The sequence below is a fragment of the Pavona decussata genome, unplaced genomic scaffold (genome assembly GCF_977016875.1).
Source record: "Pavona decussata unplaced genomic scaffold, jaPavDecu1.1 SCAFFOLD_179, whole genome shotgun sequence".
In the NCBI taxonomy this organism is placed as follows: Eukaryota; Metazoa; Cnidaria; class Anthozoa; order Scleractinia; family Agariciidae; genus Pavona; species Pavona decussata.
The window spans coordinates 326,624-349,578 of NW_028145589.1; the positions used below are offsets into that span (position 1 = coordinate 326,624).

A 22,955-nucleotide genomic window follows, 5' to 3' on the forward strand; every position below is an offset into this window, starting at 1 on the left:
ATCCAAAATGGGATTTAATTTTAACTTTACTTGCGGGGAAGGAAGTCACTGCTTTATAAAATATCTTTACTTTCGGAGAAGGCATCTCCGCTTTGAAGAAATCTTTATCTTCGGACCTTTACAGTAGTTGACGAAGGTGGCCAGTTTCATTGGTTTGTAGGTAAAGCTGTGTGATTGGGACGGACACGTAAAGTGGCAATAGTTTAGAAGGGTGCTGATTTGGGAAGGTGTGTGGGAGACATTAGCTGAGTTGTTCCAAACCCAATTAGCACTAATTCCGGGTAAACTGTAAACAAAACCTATAACTCTTTAGTTGTCATGGTAATTAGCCTGGATTAGCGCTTATTGTACTTTACCCAACCCGGCCCAGAGTCGTAAATTTAATATCAAAATAAACAATTTTCTCACTTGCTACTCGGCGCATTCCTGCTTGGTGAGTCAGCAGGACCTGTCCGTGATGAGGCCGCGCCACTTGGGGTACTGGTGCCCGATGGCTTGTTATTGGATGAGCCTGCATTGGATTTACCAGCGGCCTCTTTTTGAGACACAGATGTGTTCTCGGTTTTTGTCGTGCTAGGACTGGGAATGAAAATAACAAATTATTTAATGAACAACGGCTGGCGCTGGTCTTATACGCCAAAATGAGAAGTTGTGTTTTATTATTCTATTAGGGTGGAATTATACGTACCTCGAAGATTTTGAACCATCTTGCTCCTTCTTAACGTTCACTAAGAAAAAAGAAAGACGTTTTACTTTAATTTTTGACAACTTTCTGCGCCAAAATCTCGACGAATCAGTCCAAATTACAGTAGACAAATGAGCCCCACGATGGCTGTAATTCAAAAGCTACTTTCCTGAGCTAAAAATAAGCTCTTAGATTGATGAACGTTGGCCCTACTTGGATCTATTTCTAATGCTACTGAGCAATAGGAACTCAGCTGTATATCCAACTGAATTAAATTCTTCTCGTTGAGCAAAGGGAAAGCATCACCCAACCCGGAATAAATTAAAACTAAAAGGTATTAACCTTTTGAAGTTGATTTACACGAACGCAGACAGCAAAGACATGAATACACCAAAATTCAAGGATAAACAACGAAATCTCAAACCTGTTACTTTGGGTTTAACATCAGATTCACTCTTAACGTTTTCTACAAAAAACCAAGACAAATTGATTTTCATCAGTTGATGGAGGTGGGTGGGAGGGGGGGGAGGGGTGGGTCGAGTCCTGCAAAGGAGAATGGACTGATGACATGGTTTTCATAGCATGTTGGCAGTGCTCGTATTATTTCTGATTGGAAAATAAAAGTTCAGCAAATTTTTGGGTTCTTTGCCAATGACTTTTTAATAAAAAAAAAATTAACTTACTTGTTGAGTCTGCGTTCGCTGACGAATTCGTCTGAGCTTCCTAAAAGAAAAATCACGGTCATTCCGTCTGTTGTCCATCTTTTATTTATTTTTGTTTTTTGTTTTTTGGCACCCAACATGCATTTTCGGTTTGCGGTGGCTACCAATTCAGTTGCACCGGCTTTTCCCTTCCAGTATAAGGCTCTATCCACAAATGACCCTGTTATTATTTGGCTGGGAGTGCAGAAAAAATTCATGTCTTAGTCCAGGTTGTCGCTTTTAGAGATTTTTTACACCGTACACAATTTTACAAAAAAACAAAACGAGTCGGAGACTAAACACCCACTGGAATAAAACAACAACAAAGCCGCTACAGTCTGTTTGGCAATGCCGTCTTTGTTTGTTTCTTTCTTTCTTTCTCACCAAACTCACCGTTTTTTCTTGCTTCACAGTTACAGCCTCGTTCTGGTTTGTTGCCGGAGCAGCTGCAGCGGGAGGCTGGGGAGAACAAAATCGTTTCGTATGCTAAGGAAGCTGTTGAACTAGAAATCTTTGAGGATTCTATTTAAACTAAGCTGGAACTTTGATCGGTTAACTGAAGAATAAGCAAAGAAATATTGCAAAAATTTAATGTTGAAGCAGTTCTTTACCTTTTCCTTGTGATGGAACTCACTCTCTACAACCATATCTCGCTTTTTCGCCTTCAAACGACCAGCATACCTAAAATGGAAACAAACAAACAAACCCTCAAATCATCGTTTTTCCTGCTTTCCATAAAACGTTTGGGTAGAAATGTCAAAACAACAAAATTCATTCACAGCAGTAACACACACATGAATCTAGTTTAATGACCTTAGCTCCCACAAGTCTCCTGTAGCTCAGTGGTAGAGCATCCGAACTAGTAATCGGAAGGTCTTAGGTTCGACTCCTGTTGGTACAGCTTTGATCTTTTTTCAGAGTATCCTTGTGTCACCGACTAAGAAAAGACATCTTTGTCATCCATTCGTATTGTTCCGCCAGCTGTAAACCGACAAGCGCCGATTCTGTTGAAGACTTGCCGCCGGAATTCGTAGCAAGTGTACAGCATGCTGACAATTTAACGTTACTTTGTAGACCGACGAAACACTGACTGTCCGCCTCGTGCTGAGCATGCCCGCCCGCTCTTACAATAATTATGAATTCTCTTACCCTACAGCAAGAACATAAATATCCTGACGCTTCTCCTTCTCCTCTTCACAGATCTTGTCGATTCTTCTTTCCAAGGCTTGACCAAGATTTAAAACTTTAGGATAATACGGTAAAATCTGCAAAAACGAGTGAGACGTAATCAAAAAAAACCCTCAACCGCAGTGGAACTTCATACCCCCACCCTCACACATAGCTGGAGACATACCTTTGTTAAAACCATGATTGTGTTTCGAATCTGTGTATAATCCTTTGACTCCAAACACACTACAAGAGCCTGAAAAAACAAAGCAAGAAGAAGATCAATGGCCACACGGACTGTTTCTTTAGTTTCTTGTCACGCTAAGTTTAATTTGTTCCATGCCCAACTTGCAATAAATAGAAACAACTTCAAATCAGTTTTCTAATTTTAGAGCCTTTAACTCTGTCCTTTTGGGAACAACGGTTGAAAGCGTCGCAATAGAAAACTTAAGTTCCAGTCATAATTGGTTAAAACGATTGTAATTTACTGGGAAAAAATGTTCAACCGCATTCACAGCTAGCTAAAACACTGATCAACAAACTCGACCGTAAACAGGGGTCTTTCCTCAACACTACACCAAAAAGACAACAAGGCAAACACGACTCACTAGAGAAAGCTGACGCCCATGACACGGCTTCTGATTCTCAACAACCAATAAAAAACTAAGGCGCAAACTCACAAGAAAGAGTTTCCACACGAGTTTGTCATCGCGAGTGTTACAACTGAAAACCACAAGCCAAGCCAGTTATCACTAAGATAAACCGCCATACATCACACAAAACACATTTCTATGACAAGTAAACACAAAATTTACATGGTAGTGAAAAAGGTAAACATACAATACCTTGGTGAGTTTATATTGCCACTTGTGGCAGACATGTCGATAATTCTCGTAATCCAAGTGGTCGGCTTTGTCGTTGTTTGTAGCTCTTAAAACTGTAACAAATCCTGGATAACTGCCACATTCCTGTCAAACACAGAACCAAAAACAGATAATTCTTTACAGTGTGAAATGTTGTTGTCGATATATGTGTGCAATCTGTTAGTCTGCAAGTAACATGTCCTCTGCAAGGCTGTTGCCTAAGAAACTTTTCAAGGAGCCCTCAAGGCCAAAAGCCAAGAAGTTGAGAGCCCAACATGTGAAGTGTTAGGTGCTGTGTTAGGTAGCCCCAGGCTACCTTGCTCTGCGATACCGATGCATTGCTCTACCATTTTGTGAATTCACATTGTACCCGTAGAAGAGCCCTGCCTGGCAAGGGTCGGGATATTTGCAAGAAATGCCTTTAAAACACTCTGCGCGCTTAACTGACCTACCTTCTCATAAGTCTTCTTATCGCCATGCCATCTCATTACTATTTCAAGCATTGAACATAAAAATCGACCTACAAAGATAACGAGATGAGATGAGAACGCACGACAACAAACACCAAGAAGCTGGACGCATACAAGGATAATCTCTAAAGAGAATCCCTTGGAGCCCAAAGCAACATGGCGGGCCGCCATATAACTGCTTCTAACGTAACACACAGGGTGAGTATTTCACTTTAATGTGATGTTCCTAAACACTTACCGTATCTACTGGCTTCATTTTCTGTACAGCTTGCTACCGTGTATGAAATGTCTGAAAACACCTACAATGAAACAGAATGACAAAACGCCCTCAACACCACAAAAGCTTTCCTTCTTTGTTTGCTTGTTTGTTTGTTTGTTTGTTTTTTTTGCGTGATATGATTTGTTCAGTTTTGGAACTGACAAAGGATAGCGACAAAGAGACAGAAAAGTCAGCAAACACAGTAGTTATTTACTTACTCTGTCGAAGCAAAGTAGCGTTGAAAAGTTGGGTGTTTTGAGGTTGTGGAGCATGTGAACAAACTTGGCGCAGTACACAGCATCACTGGCTGTAAACACACATCTCGGAAACATGCAAAGCTGCAGAAACTGTGTGATGGTTTCACTCTTTGTCGCTTCTACAACACAAAAGAAAAACATCAAAAGAGTTTCTTTTGGCAAAATATTAATATTATTACAGTCAAACTCTTAAACTTGGCGAGCCTACAGTCATACTTTCAATATGGGCAAGTTCAGGTAGATGGTCAAAATATTTCTTCTCTCAAAAGTTAAATATTCCATAAGTTTTAGTTCCAAAAATAAGCCAGTTAAATCAGTGGAATATCCACAAGTTAACCAAGCTATCCATCTGTGCACTGTCAGTTTGACATTTTTATCCTATAACTTGAAAAAAATATATCCAAGTTTACAGTAGTCAAGATACTGTTCTAGCTGTTGTCTAAGACAATCACGGTGATGTATTCTTTAAAGAACATGCATCTTCCTTCACTCAACTACCCTTTGTGACATCGCTGTGTTTATCAGCCACAACTTACTTGCAGGCAGCCACGTGTCTCTCTCATTCTTCAGTGAAGCCATCACTCTCTGGCCGTGCTCCTCCTGTTGTTTCAGTTCTTCTTTCAATTTATCGGCTAAAAGCGAACATCTTTCCTTTTCCTTCTTCTTCTTGCTGACAGGCTGGCAATTGGAACAAAATATATTTTAAGTTTTCCGTATGATGTTCTTCATACTTCAACGATAAGGGTGTTTTTTATCAGTCAATTCTTGAATAAAAAAACTGGCAGAGTTGAAAAAGGATATTCTTATCTTGACATTATGGCATCACTTGACCACAACTACCAAAAATATGCTAAATAAAGAGCTGCAACAGAGTATATCCTGCTTATGGAGTGTACATAAATGTCACAGTTAACAAAAAATATGCTTCCTTTGGTTACTGTTTGTTTAATGCGGATTTTAACAAAACAAACGACAGTTGAAGTCACGATTAAGATGTCCGTGTCTAGTGGTGATTTTTACAGCAAAGGTGGAGGGATTTGAAACTTATGAAACTGTCCAGTTAATAAAGGGTATCCACTTAATACAGTCTTCACTTAATACAGGTTTGACTGTATTTGAAAAGGAAAACTAAATGAATTCTGGTAGTTGTAGTCAAACACAGCCATCATGACAATAGCCTATTAAAATTCACAGTGACTGTCACAGTGACTGTCACTGTTAAGAAGGGATATTCAGTTTGGTTTTAAATGTCAGAGTTTATGTGGTACTGTAAAGCATAGTAAGGATTGAGCCATACCATATCTTTGTTGTCTTCTAACTGTGCGAGTTGTTGCTTCAGTTTATTCAATTCTTGCTCATATCTTTCAGATGGGACGTAAAGATCAAACATGGACAATGCCCAAAATGTAACATACAACTGAGGGCTGTAATAAGAAAAAAAGACTGTTGTCATGATTACTATTATTGTAACCTTCAACTGACATTTTCACACATACTTGCACATCATAAAATTATACTTTCATTGGCAGAAAAAAACTGCCAAACTACCCAAGGCTACATATAACTACATGTAACTACACAAAACATGTACAAGAAACAGATTAAATCGCCATGGCTTAGCGACAGTGATCATCATCTCAGGCTTGGCCGTAGATTTAGAAATGGTAAATGGAGTGAAAGTGTAAAATAATTTAGTTTTCAACAACAGGTCTTTATAATATAATGAAAGTAATAACATTACATTAAATAAAGAAGACAAAAAAAAAAAGGAAAACAGTAAAGGAACAGCTATAAAAAAAAGTTACAGAACAAAACAAAGAACTAAAAAGGTTCAAAAGGTTAGAGAAAGAAAAAAAAAGGAAAAACTTTACCTGATGCTGTTCCAAACTTTGGGCGCTTGTAAGAGCCGAGCACTTTGAAATACAGGTTCCATAACGAAATTCGTTGCATCAATGTAACACTGGAAAATTTGCTAATAACACACAAAAAAAACTAGAGTAAGAAAAGAGTAAACATTTGTGGCAACTAGGAATTGCCATCTGAAACTTTTGATCCCCCAACACTTTCCTTTCAGTTTTTTTGTGTAAGCTTTTTCTGTTTATATCTTGTTATATTATTCTTGTGGTCAAATAAAATTGGTTTGACACATGACAGTAACTGTCACTGATAAGCGTCAAAGAATTCATTGGTTCACAAAAAACTCATACAGCTGTAGTAATCTTATTCATCCTCATTATCAAGTGTCATAAATGAGTTTAGCTGTCGGTTGTACTAGACATACATGTATAATAAACTAATATTAAGTTCGTGATAATTTTTAACTCACTTTTTGCTGAAGTTGCTTTCCTTTCGGAGTCTCAATGGCTTTCTTTAACTCATCAAACTTAATCTGGCAGAAAAGAAAAGTCATTTAAAAGGCATGTCCACATTACTTTTCTTTATAGTGGTAATGCATCAGTCAATTCCAGCGGTGCCCATCCCCCCCCCGGGCAACCCCGGGGCATTTGCTCACGTTGTCAGTCCCGGCGGCGGGGCATTCGTAATTTTATCGCGGTCCAGGGGCTGGGCATTTGCCTACCCCGGGGCGACCCCCGGGCATTTGACACACGTGTTTTCGAAAGTGCTATGGAGGAATTCATCGGCAAAAGACGAGGCGTTTGTTGAGGATTGGCTAGTAGTTCATCAGGGACTACACAAACTTGTGGATGTTTTTTTAAAAGGTATGTTTTCTCAATTTTAGATATTTCTTCATTAGTTGTAAGCATATAGATATAAAAAGCAACAACTTGAACTATACTTTGTTTATCACATATCGAGAAGTCGGAAACAATCAATGTGAACACGACTACAGCTGTATTTCCCATTTCGCATTCAAAACTAACCTAGCATTTTTAAATTCACGAAAGTCAACCTGGAGTGCACTTTAAAATACTTTAGGCTTGCGAATTCATATGATGCGATCTTCAAGACAGATCAATGCATCGTAAATAGAAAACGAAGCCTGCAAATACAGGCGCCTATCATCGCTCGCAGCAGGAGGGAAGTCCGCCGCAGTCCCAGCACAGTTTAAGCTCCCTACCTTTTTAGCAAAATATAAAAAGATAAATATAATCATAATCAACTAACACGTCCTGTTGTCCTTGAAGTCCTACCGTTGCATTAAAATGCTGAAAAGTGGAAAGTTTTATTCACTGATAATGATTAATATAAAAATTGAATTGGTGTTGGAAGGCGACGATACCGGGGGCGGGGCATTTGCCCTCTTCCTTCATCCCCACCCCGGGGCATTTACACAGCTTATGTGTCCCCACCCCGGGGAATTTGCCCATTTTTTTAAAAAAAATGTTAATGCCCGGGGGTTAGCCCGGGGGGAGGGGGGGGGATGGGCACTGCTGGAATTGACTGGCGCATAAGCATTCATTACCAAGGCACTGCTCTGACGTAGCATTTCATCTCAGCCAAGAGACTCTTCAGAGACCTTTAGAATTTCGAAATGCCATGTCAGACTAGCCACAAACATTTCACAAGCACGTATTGACAAGTTTTCTATTCTGTATTGTATAAATTGATGTTCCCATGCTAAAGAGAGTGACAGTAAATACAGGGAGCTATTTGCATTTGACTAGAAAGAATGCATTCCTAACTGCATTTGGAGTCAAGATTGTTTGGGACAATGAATGGATCTTGGGATGCATATCTGGCATCCCTGGCATATTTTGCAGGGGCGGATGACATCATCACCAACTTGGCAAAGGAGAGAGAGCTGGAGATTGAGATCATCACATGCACTCCATAATCTTTGATTATTACTACATGTAGTTCTAAATGTATTCTTACTAAGCTCACCTCTATTTGGTGAACAAACATGGGCCTTGAAAGAAAAAATGCCACATCAGGAGTAAGGTGATATGATTGCCCTAGAACATCCAGTGATGGCAGATGGGATTCATACTCTTCAGAAGTTAACTGAGTGGCAAGGAAGCCTCCAAACTGCACCAGTGTATCTTGACACTGAAGGAAGAAAAACACACATATTTAGTGGCTAGAAAACCTCCATTACTGTGGCCTTTACCTTTGTTGCCACACCCTTGAGTTATATGATGTACATGTGGTTCTAGCTTTTTAGTTCCTAACATCTTAACATGACAATATTCTAAAGAGTGACAATTTAAATGCGAGTTAATAAGCAGCACTTTTTTGTGGCAGAGTTTATTATGCTGTACAAAATTTATCAGGTTGTTCTAACTTTTGAATAAGTGGATGAAATCCTGAAGTGTGGCCATCCAAATAAAACACACTGCGCTGTACTATTGCTGTACAAGGTGGCTCTAAATTTCGATGCTGTGTCTGTGGATGAAATTCAATTTTATGACAATCCAAATTAAACTTTTTAAGGTGAGGTTTCTTTATCTGTCAGTGCATAAAGAATAAAATTTTGAGTTTAATTTTAGGCCCCCAAGAGAGAGGCAGGCTATACTTCCATTCAATTACTACTTTTGAGCAGTGCATTCCTGGGAATTTAAATTTCTCAAGGGTAAAGAAAAATAATTGAGCTACATGTAGATTTGTGTCTTCAAAGAAAATGATTGAAGAACCTTTTAGCCATATAAAGTAACACTCTGAGCTTCACCTGATCATACAACTTTCCAACAAGCTTTAAATGCCTCTCGGCATCTTCAAAAAACACTATGCCATTCCTCTGTTGAGCCATCAACAGGCAGAGTGGCAGGTCTAACTTTCCTTCTAACAGTGTGTCACGCAGCCTCTGAGAAGACTTCTTTGTGTTTCTGATCTGACCAAAGTAGCCACCCTGTAAGGAATGCAACAAAAAAATTCAATTAACAATGCTTTGATGGAGTGACTGGTTTAAAACAAGATTCCTTCAATTTTTACCTCAGCTCTGAGTAATTCTCCTCCTGATAAAGCTTCAAGCTGTGCAGCAGTCACTTCTTCTGATATCTCAATTCCTGACATTTTTTGCACCACTTCCTTGAGTACAAGCAAATCAAAACTCTTCCCAGCTTTGAGCTGATTGGCAACATACTGCAGGAGACCTGTCAGCTCAATAGAGTACTTGCGGAATACAGTGCCACAGAATACTGCTAAACCTAGAAAACACAGCGAGTAAGTATTTATACCAAATTGGCAAATTGACTCTCAAACATGCAACCCTTGGATTTCAGAACTATGAATTGTTGGTTTTTACAGGGAAGGAAAATTTGAAGCTCCCAGAGAGAAACATACAGTGCAAAGGCAAAAATGAAAAACAACTTTGACCCACATATCACATCAAGTAGAGCCACACTGGTGGAGGGTGGGTGCTTTTATCACTACTCCATCCCAGACGAACCCTGCTTCAAGTGAACTAGGAACTTCTGCCAAGCAAGGAACAAATAATTCCTGGACTGTGTAAAAATGCTGCCAAGACATTCCTCATCAGTTGAGATTGTTATCACAATTGTCAAAGATTTTGATTAAACATCATTTGAGGAATGAACACTGCATCTGTATACATTAAAGGGATCATATGATTCCAAGTTTAATGCTTAAGTAAATCGTAAATAAAAACAGAGAAGCTAAACTGCAACACTGACATGTCGCATGTCCATACAAATTTGCGCGCTATAAAAAAACATATTGTGCCATTTTAAATAAAAAGAACATTACATACTTTTTAGCCATTCTGAGATGTTAGTATCCTCATGCTTTAGTCTTTCCCTCTCTGGATTTGCCAAAGCTTCTATAATGCAATCTGTTTAAAAATTAAGGAAATGACCAAAAGCAGTGTTTTTACAATACAAGTGTTTTGTTTCCTGATCCTGCCATATTTAGAAGTTTTGAAAACAAATTAGTTTTCAGGATCCAATAAAATCTAAAGTATTCTAAGCTTTCGATTCCTATGCGGAATGTTTTTCAAGAAAGTGAAAATGGTAATTTATGTCCCGTGAATTGAGGTGGTGCGAGTAACGTGACAAAATGTCCAAAAATACGGCTGTCTTGATTGAGGGTAAGGCCGTGGCACAGTATCTCAATGGCCTTTCTGATCTTCCTTCTTAGGATGTTTTGATGCTTTCCTGTATCTTCTTGTTATAATGAGTGTTTTTATTTATCTGTTATAAAGGATACAAGCTAATACATCATAAGCCAGTGGAGTGAGGTACTTCAGTGAATCCACAACAGGCCCAATGAAGTTATCATACTTTTGAATCTGTGACAGCAGCTGCATACAAACAGTAACACAAGATTAGTATCCAGAGTCTCCTTACTGCTTTTAAAATTAAGTAAATACCAGTATAATAATTTATTGATTGATCAGCTAACAGTGATTGATTCACTATTTTAGGTCACATAATAATTTTCAAGAAAAAACTTGAGTTTACGGCTGAAAATGCTTTTGAAGAAGGTAAGAAAATAATCTTTAAATCCCCTGGATAAACATCAAAAGCCTTTGAACAACTAGAGCCTTTGAGAAAAATGCACCTCAGAGCAAAAAACCTGTCTTGTATGTGTGTATATATGATGTTGTCTAAGAACGCAACACTGTCACAGAACTGGATAGAACATGTTTGATCTTTTTAGGCTTGGCTAAAATAGAAATTCATAACTACCTATTAGTTAAGTGGAACATGTACTATAAACATTGGCAAACTACAAACTATAACTCACATATTCAAACAAGATGCCTGGGTTACTGTGACTTAGTTTACCAATCTGCCTTCCAGAAGGTTTGACATTCTCTTTTGTTAGACGCCTACAAAATAACAACAACAATAACATAAATATATAGTCAAGTGTACCACGATGTTTAATAATTTTCAAGCTTAAAACTTGGCAAGGAAACTTCACAGCCCATACTTGGTGATGTACTTTGCTCTCTTGATTGTTGCAGCTTTTGCCAAAACCAGTTTTGGATGGCTGGTGTATGACTCATTTTTCCACTGACCGTAAAGCCGATACCTAGCAAAAAGACACAAAGTTGCATGTGTTACATGAAGTGTGTTATCATCCAAATACTGACAGAGCAAATTACACCCATGAAAACTTTAATTTGAATTCATAATTCCAATGAGATTTATTATTAATACTGTACTACAACCACTTAATGGGACTCTCATTAAACACGTTGTTGAGTGGGATTTTAAATTTTTGTGGAATTCTAAAAATGTGGACTTTCACATAAACAATGGAAGATTAAATCCTGAAATGTCATCAGTAGCAGCCAACTGAATATCATCACCAGCAACTACAGCAAAGCTAGCCAGCTGCTTAGAGTTTCAAGGTGAGTAAAAGGCAATAGACATGTTGGACTTTCTTTAGTTTAAACGTATGTTCAGCTACTTTTCTTGCAGAGCCAGCCCTGGTGAAAATCAGATGCAAATTTTTTGAGATCTATTCTTTTTGTGCACAAACTCTTCTTTCTAATACCCCTTAAATTTTGTCAATATACATGTACCTGCAAGTAGACCCGAGTAACTGATCTGTCATAAAGATTAAGCAATAGGGAGGGCACATACATGCAAGATCATCAGCAGCTTGGCCAGGCAGTAAAGGAGTGGTAAAGGAATGGTCTTGTGTTATCACAGAGCAACATGTTTATGGATGAACGAATGCAATGACAAATACTCTAGTCACAGCATCAGAGATCCACCTTTGCTTTTGGAAGCTTGCTGCATGAATGATTAGCAAATAACCAAATCTCCTCCATGAGAGGAAAATTAGCACACCATCCATGCAATAGAGCTGCACTTCCATCCATTCACTTTTAAACACCGAGTCATTTCTAAGCACATACACCATGTAAAAACACATGCACACACAATTTTGTCAGGACGCCCAATGGGCTAATGTTATATTCAGCTGTAGTAACCTGAACCAGTACACTGACAGTACAGTGTACACGTACTGTAAGCACTCTCATGGCCAGCTGTTTTGCACCATGCACCTTCAAAGTTAGCACAGCATAATCTTTGTTTTCTGAAAATATAACCCCGTGATAAGCTTAAGCTCTCTTTACATGTGGATGGTGAAGTTCACTAGAAGCCAGCTCTTACTGCTGTAGCTACCTACAGGTACCTGATGTCACACAGTTAACATGGCAGAATTGAAATACAACAGAATACTATCTAGACGGGAGTATTATTCTTACAAGTTATGATAAATTATTACACACCTGAGCTCGTAAGGAAAGCGACACAACATGGCCCAGAGTTCTTCTGCCAAACTAGAGTTACACTCCAGTAATGAAATTGAAGGCAATAGAACTTCATCCACCAGCGTTAATAAGCCACTCCAGACTTTCTCAACCTAAAAATGAAAAAAGAAATGGTGTTACAGGACAAAAGAATAGACAATCATCATGCAAAATTACTGCATTGTCATTTTGACCAAGTGTTGTCAATGAAAGAATAAAGCACAAAATGAACCAATTAATAAGCTGCATGCGTAAGACATGTGAATATTAAAAACAACTCAAGATGGGGGACTGGATCTATCATCTATTTACGGTGCGCTGAAAATTAATGGTCACAAGGTTTAGGATCATGTTACCAATACGACTGTTATTCTAAGATACATGTATTAGAAATTCCTTCAATCTACTTGATTTTATATACAGAATGCTGTGGTTTCTTACATTCTCAAGGAGACAAACAGACAGATTTTGGTTCTCAATGGAAAAGACGTTCAACAAGATACAAACCTGTAAGGCACTCTGATCCTTATCTTCAAACACATTTGGATGCTAAGAAAGGAGAGTAGACAAGAAATTTGTTTAACAACAACATCTCTCACAACAAATTTTTGCAGACTAAGCAATCTTGCTGTCAGTTAATTCCTCATCAGTTGAACCTTTTATCATGTAGCTTATCAAAGATTTTGATTGAACATCATTTGAGGAACTGAACTGCCCACAGCTGAAATCCAACCGGTAATTAAAGTGCAAAGACAAGTGAGATTGATAGAAATTACTAGGGATACTGAAAAACTTAAACTGTGAAGCTCAACAAAAAAAAAAACATTTGTAATGGATAATAGAGTGTCAGTTTTCTTAATAATAGAGACAAAGTAAAGCCTCACTACTTTGATTGTGCTCAAGAAAGTTTAAGTCTTCAAGTGATTAGGACTGACTGACTGACTGACTGACTGACTGACTGACTGACTGACTGTGACCAACCAACCGACCACCAACAGAATAATAGAACGATACAAGGAAAGATGAATGGACAAAGTGATTGTGTGAGTGTACTATAGGGTGCAGCATATACTCAGTTATTAAGGGAAGGGTAACTTACATCTTTCATGAAGCCTTTACTGATTCTCAGGATTTTAGCCATGAGTATTGGATCAGTGGACAGATGAGGACCAAGATGCAATAACATAGGAAACACACTGTGCGGCAAATCAGTGAACGCTTTACACTGTGGTGGGCCACCTGGTACAGGAACATAGGGACGCCCTCGAGCAGCCTTAGAAGAATGTCTAATAAAACACAGCAAAATGCATCATTTAAATATTAATTTAACATTCTCATTAAAACATCTGACTGCATTAACAAAGTCATGCTGCTGCTTTACTACAATTCAACCATGTCTGGCAAGAAATTGGGCCAATCAGCAAATGTTCTGAACTTAATGACCAACCACTGCAATAAAGTACAATGTATATGTTGTGGTTCAAAATCTCTTTGGTTTAAAAATTTTCAAACCAGTTTGATATTTATTTCCCATTGTCTCAGATTATGGTAATGAATATTGCACAAAAGAAAATAAATTAAAAATTTAGCTGGTTTGAAAAATTTTAAACCACAACAAATTATAAATCATATTAAACCATTAAGTCCCAAAAGCGACCAGCATTTATTAAGTTCCCCTCACTATATCACTATCTCATCAAAAAAATAGGTAATGAGAATAAAGGAAATGTCTTGATGGTTAAACAAATTCTCCTAACTAGTGCCATAAGAAATATATAAGAACTGTGAGGAGAAAACACATGTTAATATTAGGGCCTAAAGGGTTAACAACAGAAACAGCATTAATCCTTTTTGTTCAGACTATGAACCTACCTACGATACAGTGGTTCAATTGTTGTATGAACAAGTTTACATAACCCTTTGGATATTGCAGGATGCGACACAGCAGCAAACTGTGGTAATCTCTCAAGAATTGATCTGGCATGGTCCCATGCGCCAACCATAAGCAAGGCTTCACATATGCCAAATTTCTGATTATCTGGAACCTGAAAATACAAGAATAAAATTAAATGCATGATTTATACCATAATTATGTACATGTAGTCAAATGTAAAGAACTTCCTCTTCTTCTGTTTTAAGAGTGCACAGTTCTTCCAGACTGTCAACAATAATTATGAACTGTCAATCTAGAAATGTACACGCAGATAATGCAACTTGGTCATTTTTTTATCAAAGAATGGCACAGTGTGCACTCGGCAATGTACAATGTACTTTTCAATAACTGTGTTTTGGAGGGCAGCTACACCAGTCAATTTCATTATCCATATCGCAATTTCCTAAAATGTACCTTAACTTGTGAGGAAATCTCTACTTTCAGGCCACAGGCTATTCCCTTTGCCTTCGAAAATGTACAGCATTGCACTTAAACAACAAAATTATTATCAGGAGCAGAGCAGATTCCTTTAATGTACACATGTCCATGTACTCATTGCAATTCATAACAAAAACCCCTTGTTCTTGATATTCTCACAAATGTTATTTAAAATGTCAAGAACAACAACAACAATCTTTATTCGTGCCCAGAAATTATATAGTGTCAACATAAATGCAAGAAAGAAAAATTACTAAGGAAGAGAGCACAGCCACTTAGAAATAGCAAGCTAATTGAGCTAAGTGGCTGGGCCAAGTGGAAAATTTTTGCAAATACCCTACATTAACATACTGTAGAACCTAGGACACGATTTACCATTCACACATACACGCACACACAAAAATAACAATAAACAAAGGGAAGTGCACATGCAAAAACTGGAAAATAAAGTACATCAATGAGCCAGTCAGTCAACACTTACAATTGTTGGTTTTTCGCTTTCCTTATTATTTTCCTTGTTGTTTTCTTCATTGTTTGCAGCAGCAATTTCCTGGGATGAAAATTAATGCAATCAACGTTACATACTGTGGCCTAATGATTAGAATACTAAGCCTGAGATCCACAGGTCAAAGGGACAAAAACCTGGGCCCAGTTATTCAAAGCCCGATTAAGCTAATCCTGGGTTAACATGAACTTTGATTCGAGTATACATGTATTTACTAATCTGTAAGGATTCGTCCAAAAGATTTTTGTACCTTAGTTTCGCCTTAGACTTTTCTTTACCATAAGTTTAAAATGAGCCTTTAAAATCATTTTAAACGAGCGAGATGAACCTTGGTTAACTTTTAATCGTGAATTAGCGTTAATCGGCTTTCAAACAACCCGGCCCTGGTGGTTAGTGGTCCACTTGTAAAAATTATGATTGAAGTAAAGTCTGTGTTCCATCATGATGTTGAAAAATACATAGAGCATGGTAATATCTAAACTTCAGTCACATTTTGGGTGGTATGCAAATTACACCTGTGCCAGATGTTGGAGACATGAAGCACCTGAGAACATTACATGTACTTCTCTCCCAGAGATAGAGTTCCACACCTGGGTGGGGAGAGGTAATGTAGTAGAGCTCCATGTGTATGGAAACAACAGCAGCCAGAGACCTGGCTTGAGTCTATATCAATGGTTCAGCCAAAGTGCAATGTGCCAACTGCTAGAACAACAAGCTCTCAACTCCACTGTTCTAAGACAGCTGTATAAATGGCACCAAAAAACTGTTACATGTAGCTGCTAGCAGGGAGGCCTTAGTAAAAGAAATGCTGGGAACTGGTAGGGATGTTTGATTCTTAACACTTGGTATGGCTGAGTTAGCTTGACAGCAGCTTTATTTTATAGCTGTTTTAATTTAATCACAAAAGAAGACCTCTCTTAATAGCAACAAGAACATATGTACTCCATTATTAATGGCAAAGCATCCCACAGGGCTGGTGATGCTCTTAATGACCTAAGCAAGAGTGTGTGGTCACACATTAAGCTTGGCTTTTTATGTGCAATAATGACCAAGTTAACATTGCTATGAAATGCAGTGATCATCAACTTACAGCCAGCACTGCCATGTTCATTTTTCTTGCCTCCTGCTTGGCTTCATCCATTCTTGTTGTGTGACTAGCAACTATGTCAGCATCTGAAGGACTCAGCTTTAAAATAAAAACAATAATCTCCTACACGTCAACACAAGTAAACAATGAAAACAAGTGAAATAGAATAAGACTTGTTAGACACTGGCTCTGCCAAACATCAATAGCTGCCAATGGACCAAGATTCACTGTAATTTTAAAGCTGTACATTCCAAAAAAAAAAAAAGATGGCCGCACTGATGAATTGGCCCACATTCTGCCAAAAGATGACAGAATTTTGGAATTATTTCTATGAAACCTATGGTGAGCCCTGGACAAACTGTGTTTCAGAACACATCAAGGCAGAAAATTATCGAATGAAAATCATCATAAACATCAATTACTTCAAATGACACAAAAAAAAACAAAAAGATGGCCACACTGATGAATTGGTCTGCAACTACACCCTTTTTAAATAGTGCTACCCACATTCTGCCAAAAGATGACATAATTTTGGAATTATTTCTATGAAACCCACGGTGAGCCCTGGACAAACTGTGTTTCAAAACACATCAAAAATATACAGTCATAAAAAAATATATATTTTATAAACTATGATCCATGTACTCACATGAAGATAAAGATCATCCAAGTCTAGAAGTCCGTGCTTTATTAAAAGTGCTGCCAGATGAAACAGTGAGGGAGGGGTGGGTAAGTCTGGCTGATCCTACGAAAGTTAAGAGACAACAAGGAACATTTCAAAGCCTGCATGACAAACTACAAAATGGAACTTTTACAGTACCATATTTTCCAGTGGATAAGTCGACCTTTTAAGTCTTGAAAATCAGTTAAAAAAATTGAACTCAACTTATACACCGGCCAAAAATCGCCGGGTGAAAAAGAAAACACTTCATCTGCATAACAATAGACTCCAAAGTAGCTACACAAATAGCTTGGAGAAGAACGTTCAATGGTAAGTAGCACGATAATGATTTGCTTTGTCATTAACAATGATGTCCATTTTCACCAGACAGTATTCAACAAGATACGGTAAAATCCGATAGGACCCTGCAGAGATCCAAAATGGTAATTATCCTATGGAAATCCTACAAGATTTTTCAGGATCGCGTAAAATCTTACTCTAAGAATTCTGTAAAGGAGTCTAAAGGATTTTACACAATCTTGCAAAATCTTATTTAGAATCCTATAAAGGTCACTTTCAAGATTTTAGAGGGTTCTGACTACAGAATCCCAAAGGATCAGAAGCTGCTGAAAACAAGAACCTATAAGATCTTTCTTAAAACAAATGGGAGTTTTCCAGCTGATCCAAGGTTAGGATCATACAAGATCTGTTAAGCCCTGGCTAAACTATCTAACATTGTTGTACAATATTTGTTAGTTCAACAATGTTGAAATGTTTAGCACCCTATCTTTGATGACATGTATTTTTTTGTTAAAAGAATGTTTTGCTTTTGATCAGACATTTCGGCCATCTTCACAAATGCCTAATGTCGAAGCGTTTAGCCGGCTTTTCGACATTGTTGAGCTAACAAATGTTGTACAACAATGTTAGATCATTTATCCGGGGCTTTAGGCTTTTATTAGGATCCTCTGTGAATTTTCTACCTTGGAATCAGGAATACACACACCTTATAAAATTGGAATTTGAATCCCATGATGTGGCAAAGAGCAGTGGATTCACACTTCTCCATGTACAACTTCAACAGAGGAAGAAAGAAGTCTTCCAATTCGATGTTACATTCAAACGAGTCCAGGAGTACATCCAAAGTTTTGTTGGGATCAAGGTTAAACCGACCTGCAGATAGAAAACACGTTCTTCTGATGTTAGTTGCAAGAAATTGCTATTACAAGGAAAAGTTGGATGTTGATCATCTGTGAATGGAAGGTTTCAATTAAAACATCTGAGCTAAATTTGCTTTGTCAACATTTGAGGGATCAGGGCAAGACAAGCATATTGAGTGTTTCTTGCATTGGAATCCAAATTGCTTCAAATTATCTCTCCTACTCTCTAACTCACATTGCTCTAACTGAAGATTCTCATCAGCTGTCTCAGTATACAGCCTCAACATCATGTGAGAATGTTATTTGTATACTTTTTTCTTTTGGACTTGAAGGCTGAAGCTACATAATTTTCATGTACTTGCGTGAGGTCAACTACTCAAGTTAAAGGAACAGTAATAATTTTTATTGGATTCTTCTACACTGTAATTCAAACCTTGTCTTGAGGTCAACTTAATATGGATCTATGTTTCTTACACAATATGAAGTCTGTATGTCAAAACATAGCAGATCAAGCAATTCAGATTTTAAGGCCAAAATTGCACCTGTCTCATTAACAAAACTTTTCATCTGTTTCTTTAAACCTAATGTTTACCAGTATTGTTCATTACAAAGACATAGTCACTTAATGTTGTTTGTCACCACCTCTTAATAAAAACCTACAATCAAGCAATTCTTACCAATCAAAGACTTGATATTCTCCAGTACTCTCGCACTTGTAACATGTCTGCTGATTTCCTGACCCAGCTCTGTCACCAGCTTCGCATATCCTTCACTTTCCTCTCTCAAAAGATTAAATTTCTGCTGCTTGTAGCTAAAACAATCAAACTTTAAAAGTAAGCTGAGTTTTGAAGCACTAGAAGAAATGTTTCCACTGGCTTTAAACTATGGAAAAGAAAACATATACATGTACTTGTATCCCACACATTCAAAACTGCCAACCCAGCAGAGACTGTCTTTGACCAGTTTCAATCTCTCTATGAAAAATTATTTCAGTCTCTCATTAAAATAAACAATGACAGCTTTTATATTCAAAGACTGTCTGACAATAATAAGGCAGAAAACTATAGAATGGAAATGCTCATAAACATCAATTACTTCAAATGACAGCACCACATACATGTAGCTTAAAGGACACCCTCAGTTATTTCAAAGAAATATATTTAGTTTACCAGACCTTTCCTCTCTTTCACAAATAAAAGAAAACTTAACAACAACTTTGCTGCATTCTTTAGCTATTGAATACTCCTAATAATCCAATCCAAAGTAACATAAATTGAAGCTAGGAAAAGAAAACATACAACACACAGATAACTGTACATAATTACAGATACATCTACACATGTATTACCCTGCGAGCAGAGGCCTTTCGATCTTCCAAGATAAGTTGGGACTCTTCCTGACTTATCTAGGAAGATCCAAGGGCCTCTGCTCGCAGGGTACACATGTATAGGCAGAAATTATCCTATAATCAAGTTACAACCAAAGTATGGTAAATTAGATATATGTCTAGCCAAGAACTGTATACACACAATAGCTTGGTCTTGGTCCTAACATATTTCTGATTGAATGCCTTCTGTGATGGAATGATTCCCAATGTGTCCAACGTCTCCACATCCAGGCGTTCCTTGAGCAGAGCTTCTGGGACAACTCCCTGAAAACCAAGTGCAAAAAAAGATCTTTACAGTCAAAGATTGTGGCTCAATGTATCATTTTACATCAGTCTATTTTTTACAAATTAAAAGTACCAATCGAAGCACTGATGCACTCCAACAAAATAAACAAACTGCCATTTTAGATGTAATTTTGTTCAGGAATAAAAACATTTCACATTGTATAGTTCCAGAGAATATCCATCCCCCCCGCCCCCTCTCTTCCCCATCTCCATGGAAGGGACTTCTTTCTAAGACAACTGATCCCATACCTGCCTGCAAATTCTAATTAAGCTTCGTACGTTTCTTTACATATTTGGCCTCTGAGGCCCCCTTCCCCACCCCCTGACATTTCCAATTCCTTCTGAGGGAGATATGGATATTTTCTGGTTTTGTGCACAATGAAATATCAGATTGACAAGAATGATGTATTATTCAGTAATGACACAGGCAAACTCGGAAAAAGAAACTCCCAGTGCTTCTATCAGGAGTCAAACCAAAGAGATTGACCCTTCAAAATTTACATCATGAGCTAGACAAACTTAATTAACCATATTTACCCCTGGATAAAAAGCTCATTATGGACAAAATCCAAGGATAACATTAGTGATAAGTATTACACAAAGATACACACAAGAGAGTGATGAACTTTTCCATCAAAAAGAGTCTCAAGGTTAGGAGGGGGTTGATATAACAAATGGAACACATACACAATTCAATATTGTATTATTGTACTGAGACCATGATACAAAACAGTATCCAGTTGTTTCGCGACAAAGTAACTTTACAACACCGTTAAATACGAAAATTGGAATATTTCTTGTTCTCAAAGTGAGTTCAGGTGAAAAATTATCTTAGCTGTTTCTCTGTTTCACACTGCATGAGGAGTAAATTGAGCTCAAATGTTAGAGAACAGATCAATTTTAAAATGTAGTGAATCGACTTAACTGCAGCGTAGTGAAACCACTTTGTTGTGAAACAACCAGTAAGCATACAAAACATACCACTGAAGCTGCAACCAAGGACAGGAACCTTTCCCTGCTTGGCTTGTCCTCGGCACATTGGCTTTCTACATCTGTAGGATTATGAATACACCGGGAACCATAGGATACATAGAATGGAGCAGAAACACAGCAAACACAATCACGTAAACACTGCAGTCAGCAGAGAGAACAACAAAACACATTTTAAAGTAACAGCAATAATTGGATATAGCTTGTGTACCCAAGATGCAAAATAGGTCAGCCAGCAATGATGAGCTCCCTTGATGTACGTCCTGAAAGACACCACAGAAAAAAATAAGCTTATATAGGTATACAAATTAATAATATTGTAATTTTTTTTGTAATTTTAGTGTTTAAATTTCTTTATTTCTGGGGAATTCATAGCCCACAAAGAGGTGAAAACAGAATCATATAGAGCCGTATTGCTATGAAGGCCGGATATTTATTTATCACACGAATCAATAAATCACATAAAGCTAGCTTATGCACTTGTCATCGGCTTCCCCGAGGGGGGGGACCCCGGGCTGATGTGGGGGAATACGGGGACTTTATGGGGACTTTGCAACAAACTTCTTCCCTTGTGGTGGGGGAAATGTGGGGACTTAGATTTTTGAATGCCCTACTCTTGGGGAAAATATGGGGACTTCGCTTATGTTCAACTGAGAGGAGATTGGGGACAATTTTTGTTCGCTCGATCGATGGCAAGATGGCAGAGGAGAACAAGAACGTATGTTTTAAAATCCATTGTTTTTTGTCTATCAAACAGACCATACGTCAAAAATTTGTACGTATTTGTAGGCATAGGCAACTTTAAAATTCCTCCGGGTATATATTATTGTTTATAGAGGTCACTGTTAAAGGCCAACAGGTCGTCTTTTGTTAGTGATATAATATATAGAAGCGGTCTGTTAAATTGTTAAGGATAGGAAAAGTTGATTTTTTTTTAAATATTCACAAGAATGTTAATTTCTGAAGCATCACAGCAACTGTTCAGAGTACTCAGGAAACTTAAGGACGTTGTGTTTAGAAGCAGCAATGAACCATCATGATAGTGTGTTTTCCCTTGTTCTTCATCAGTCCGGATAGATTGAAAACAGATTCTGGGGAATTCAGGACTGAATGAAATGTTGAAATTTTCACCATACTGCGCATGTACTGTAAGAGGAGTGATTTATAGCAACTTATGGAGTATTCGAGAAAAAATAATTAAAGTTCAGTTTTCATCAGAATGCAAAGTCCGAGTGTTTGCCGACTGTTTAAAGAACCCAAATAAAGTTCTGAAGTGCATCTTCAAATCCAGTTGGGTTCGCCAAATACTGGGGACTTTGCAAGAAACAAATCCCGCACGGGTGGGGAAATACAAGAACTTTGAAATACACAATTAGCAAAGTCCCCATATCAGCCCGGGGTCCCCCCCCTCGGGGAAGCCGATGACAAGTGCATTACGTACCGTGACATCTGACAGGAAAGAAATAACATCGTCATGTTTCAGGTCTCCTCGAATAACGTGACAAAACACTTCATAGATCACGCGTTTGAGATCTGAAAGCGAACCAAAAGTAATTGAAGAAATCGTCCGGAGATTGCTGATCCAATCAATAACAACACAAACCGTTTTCCCTGCATTGGAAGTGTGAATCAGACAACTCTCCATCTTTGCTCCGTACGCAGTTCTTGCACAACCGAAAACTGCAAAATAAAGAAAGATCTATGAAGATCGAGCATTGAGCAAGGCTTTCTGACACACTGCAACGAACATACACTTCATCTTTGCCCGATTTTTCCCAGTTCTTTACGGCATTTGGCGGAACGACCATGGCCGCCATTTTTCTTCCACATGGCGCAAAAGATCCCGGATGTTGAGAACCGCTACATATGAAATCGCAGGCTCATCGAACGGTGTTGAATTCAACAAAAGGGTCTGG

General features: G+C 38.0%; 1 protein-coding gene across 1 annotated transcript in view; it reads right to left on the reverse strand.

Annotated features, from left to right (window-relative positions):
- Window positions 1-22,879, reverse strand: part of LOC146463282 (THO complex subunit 2-like) — a 29,812-nt gene extending 6,933 nt beyond the window's left edge. Inside the window, exons 1-38 of the mRNA XM_085084519.1 lie at window positions 22,792-22,879; window positions 22,643-22,719; window positions 22,481-22,572; window positions 21,251-21,302; window positions 21,031-21,101; window positions 19,907-20,028; window positions 19,055-19,188; window positions 18,224-18,390; window positions 17,206-17,301; window positions 16,560-16,655; window positions 15,446-15,514; window positions 14,466-14,638; window positions 13,693-13,879; window positions 13,101-13,142; window positions 12,573-12,706; window positions 11,258-11,359; window positions 11,069-11,153; window positions 10,529-10,622; window positions 10,074-10,154; window positions 9,296-9,510; window positions 9,033-9,212; window positions 8,249-8,413; window positions 6,729-6,791; window positions 6,274-6,374; window positions 5,700-5,826; window positions 4,939-5,080; window positions 4,364-4,521; window positions 4,125-4,185; window positions 3,869-3,936; window positions 3,399-3,521; window positions 2,741-2,809; window positions 2,536-2,651; window positions 1,998-2,067; window positions 1,780-1,845; window positions 1,369-1,408; window positions 1,110-1,151; window positions 689-728; window positions 409-579 (exon numbers count right to left, since the gene is read on the reverse strand). Of these exons, the coding sequence (XP_084940645.1) occupies window positions 409-579; window positions 689-728; window positions 1,110-1,151; window positions 1,369-1,408; window positions 1,780-1,845; window positions 1,998-2,067; window positions 2,536-2,651; window positions 2,741-2,809; window positions 3,399-3,521; window positions 3,869-3,936; window positions 4,125-4,185; window positions 4,364-4,521; window positions 4,939-5,080; window positions 5,700-5,826; window positions 6,274-6,374; window positions 6,729-6,791; window positions 8,249-8,413; window positions 9,033-9,212; window positions 9,296-9,510; window positions 10,074-10,154; window positions 10,529-10,622; window positions 11,069-11,153; window positions 11,258-11,359; window positions 12,573-12,706; window positions 13,101-13,142; window positions 13,693-13,879; window positions 14,466-14,638; window positions 15,446-15,514; window positions 16,560-16,655; window positions 17,206-17,301; window positions 18,224-18,390; window positions 19,055-19,188; window positions 19,907-20,028; window positions 21,031-21,101; window positions 21,251-21,302; window positions 22,481-22,572; window positions 22,643-22,719; window positions 22,792-22,856 (3,956 nt within the window). The 5' untranslated portion in view covers window positions 22,857-22,879. The remainder of the gene's footprint in view (window positions 1-408; window positions 580-688; window positions 729-1,109; window positions 1,152-1,368; window positions 1,409-1,779; window positions 1,846-1,997; window positions 2,068-2,535; window positions 2,652-2,740; window positions 2,810-3,398; window positions 3,522-3,868; window positions 3,937-4,124; window positions 4,186-4,363; window positions 4,522-4,938; window positions 5,081-5,699; window positions 5,827-6,273; window positions 6,375-6,728; window positions 6,792-8,248; window positions 8,414-9,032; window positions 9,213-9,295; window positions 9,511-10,073; window positions 10,155-10,528; window positions 10,623-11,068; window positions 11,154-11,257; window positions 11,360-12,572; window positions 12,707-13,100; window positions 13,143-13,692; window positions 13,880-14,465; window positions 14,639-15,445; window positions 15,515-16,559; window positions 16,656-17,205; window positions 17,302-18,223; window positions 18,391-19,054; window positions 19,189-19,906; window positions 20,029-21,030; window positions 21,102-21,250; window positions 21,303-22,480; window positions 22,573-22,642; window positions 22,720-22,791) is intronic.
- Between the last annotated feature and the right edge of the window lie 76 nt (window positions 22,880-22,955).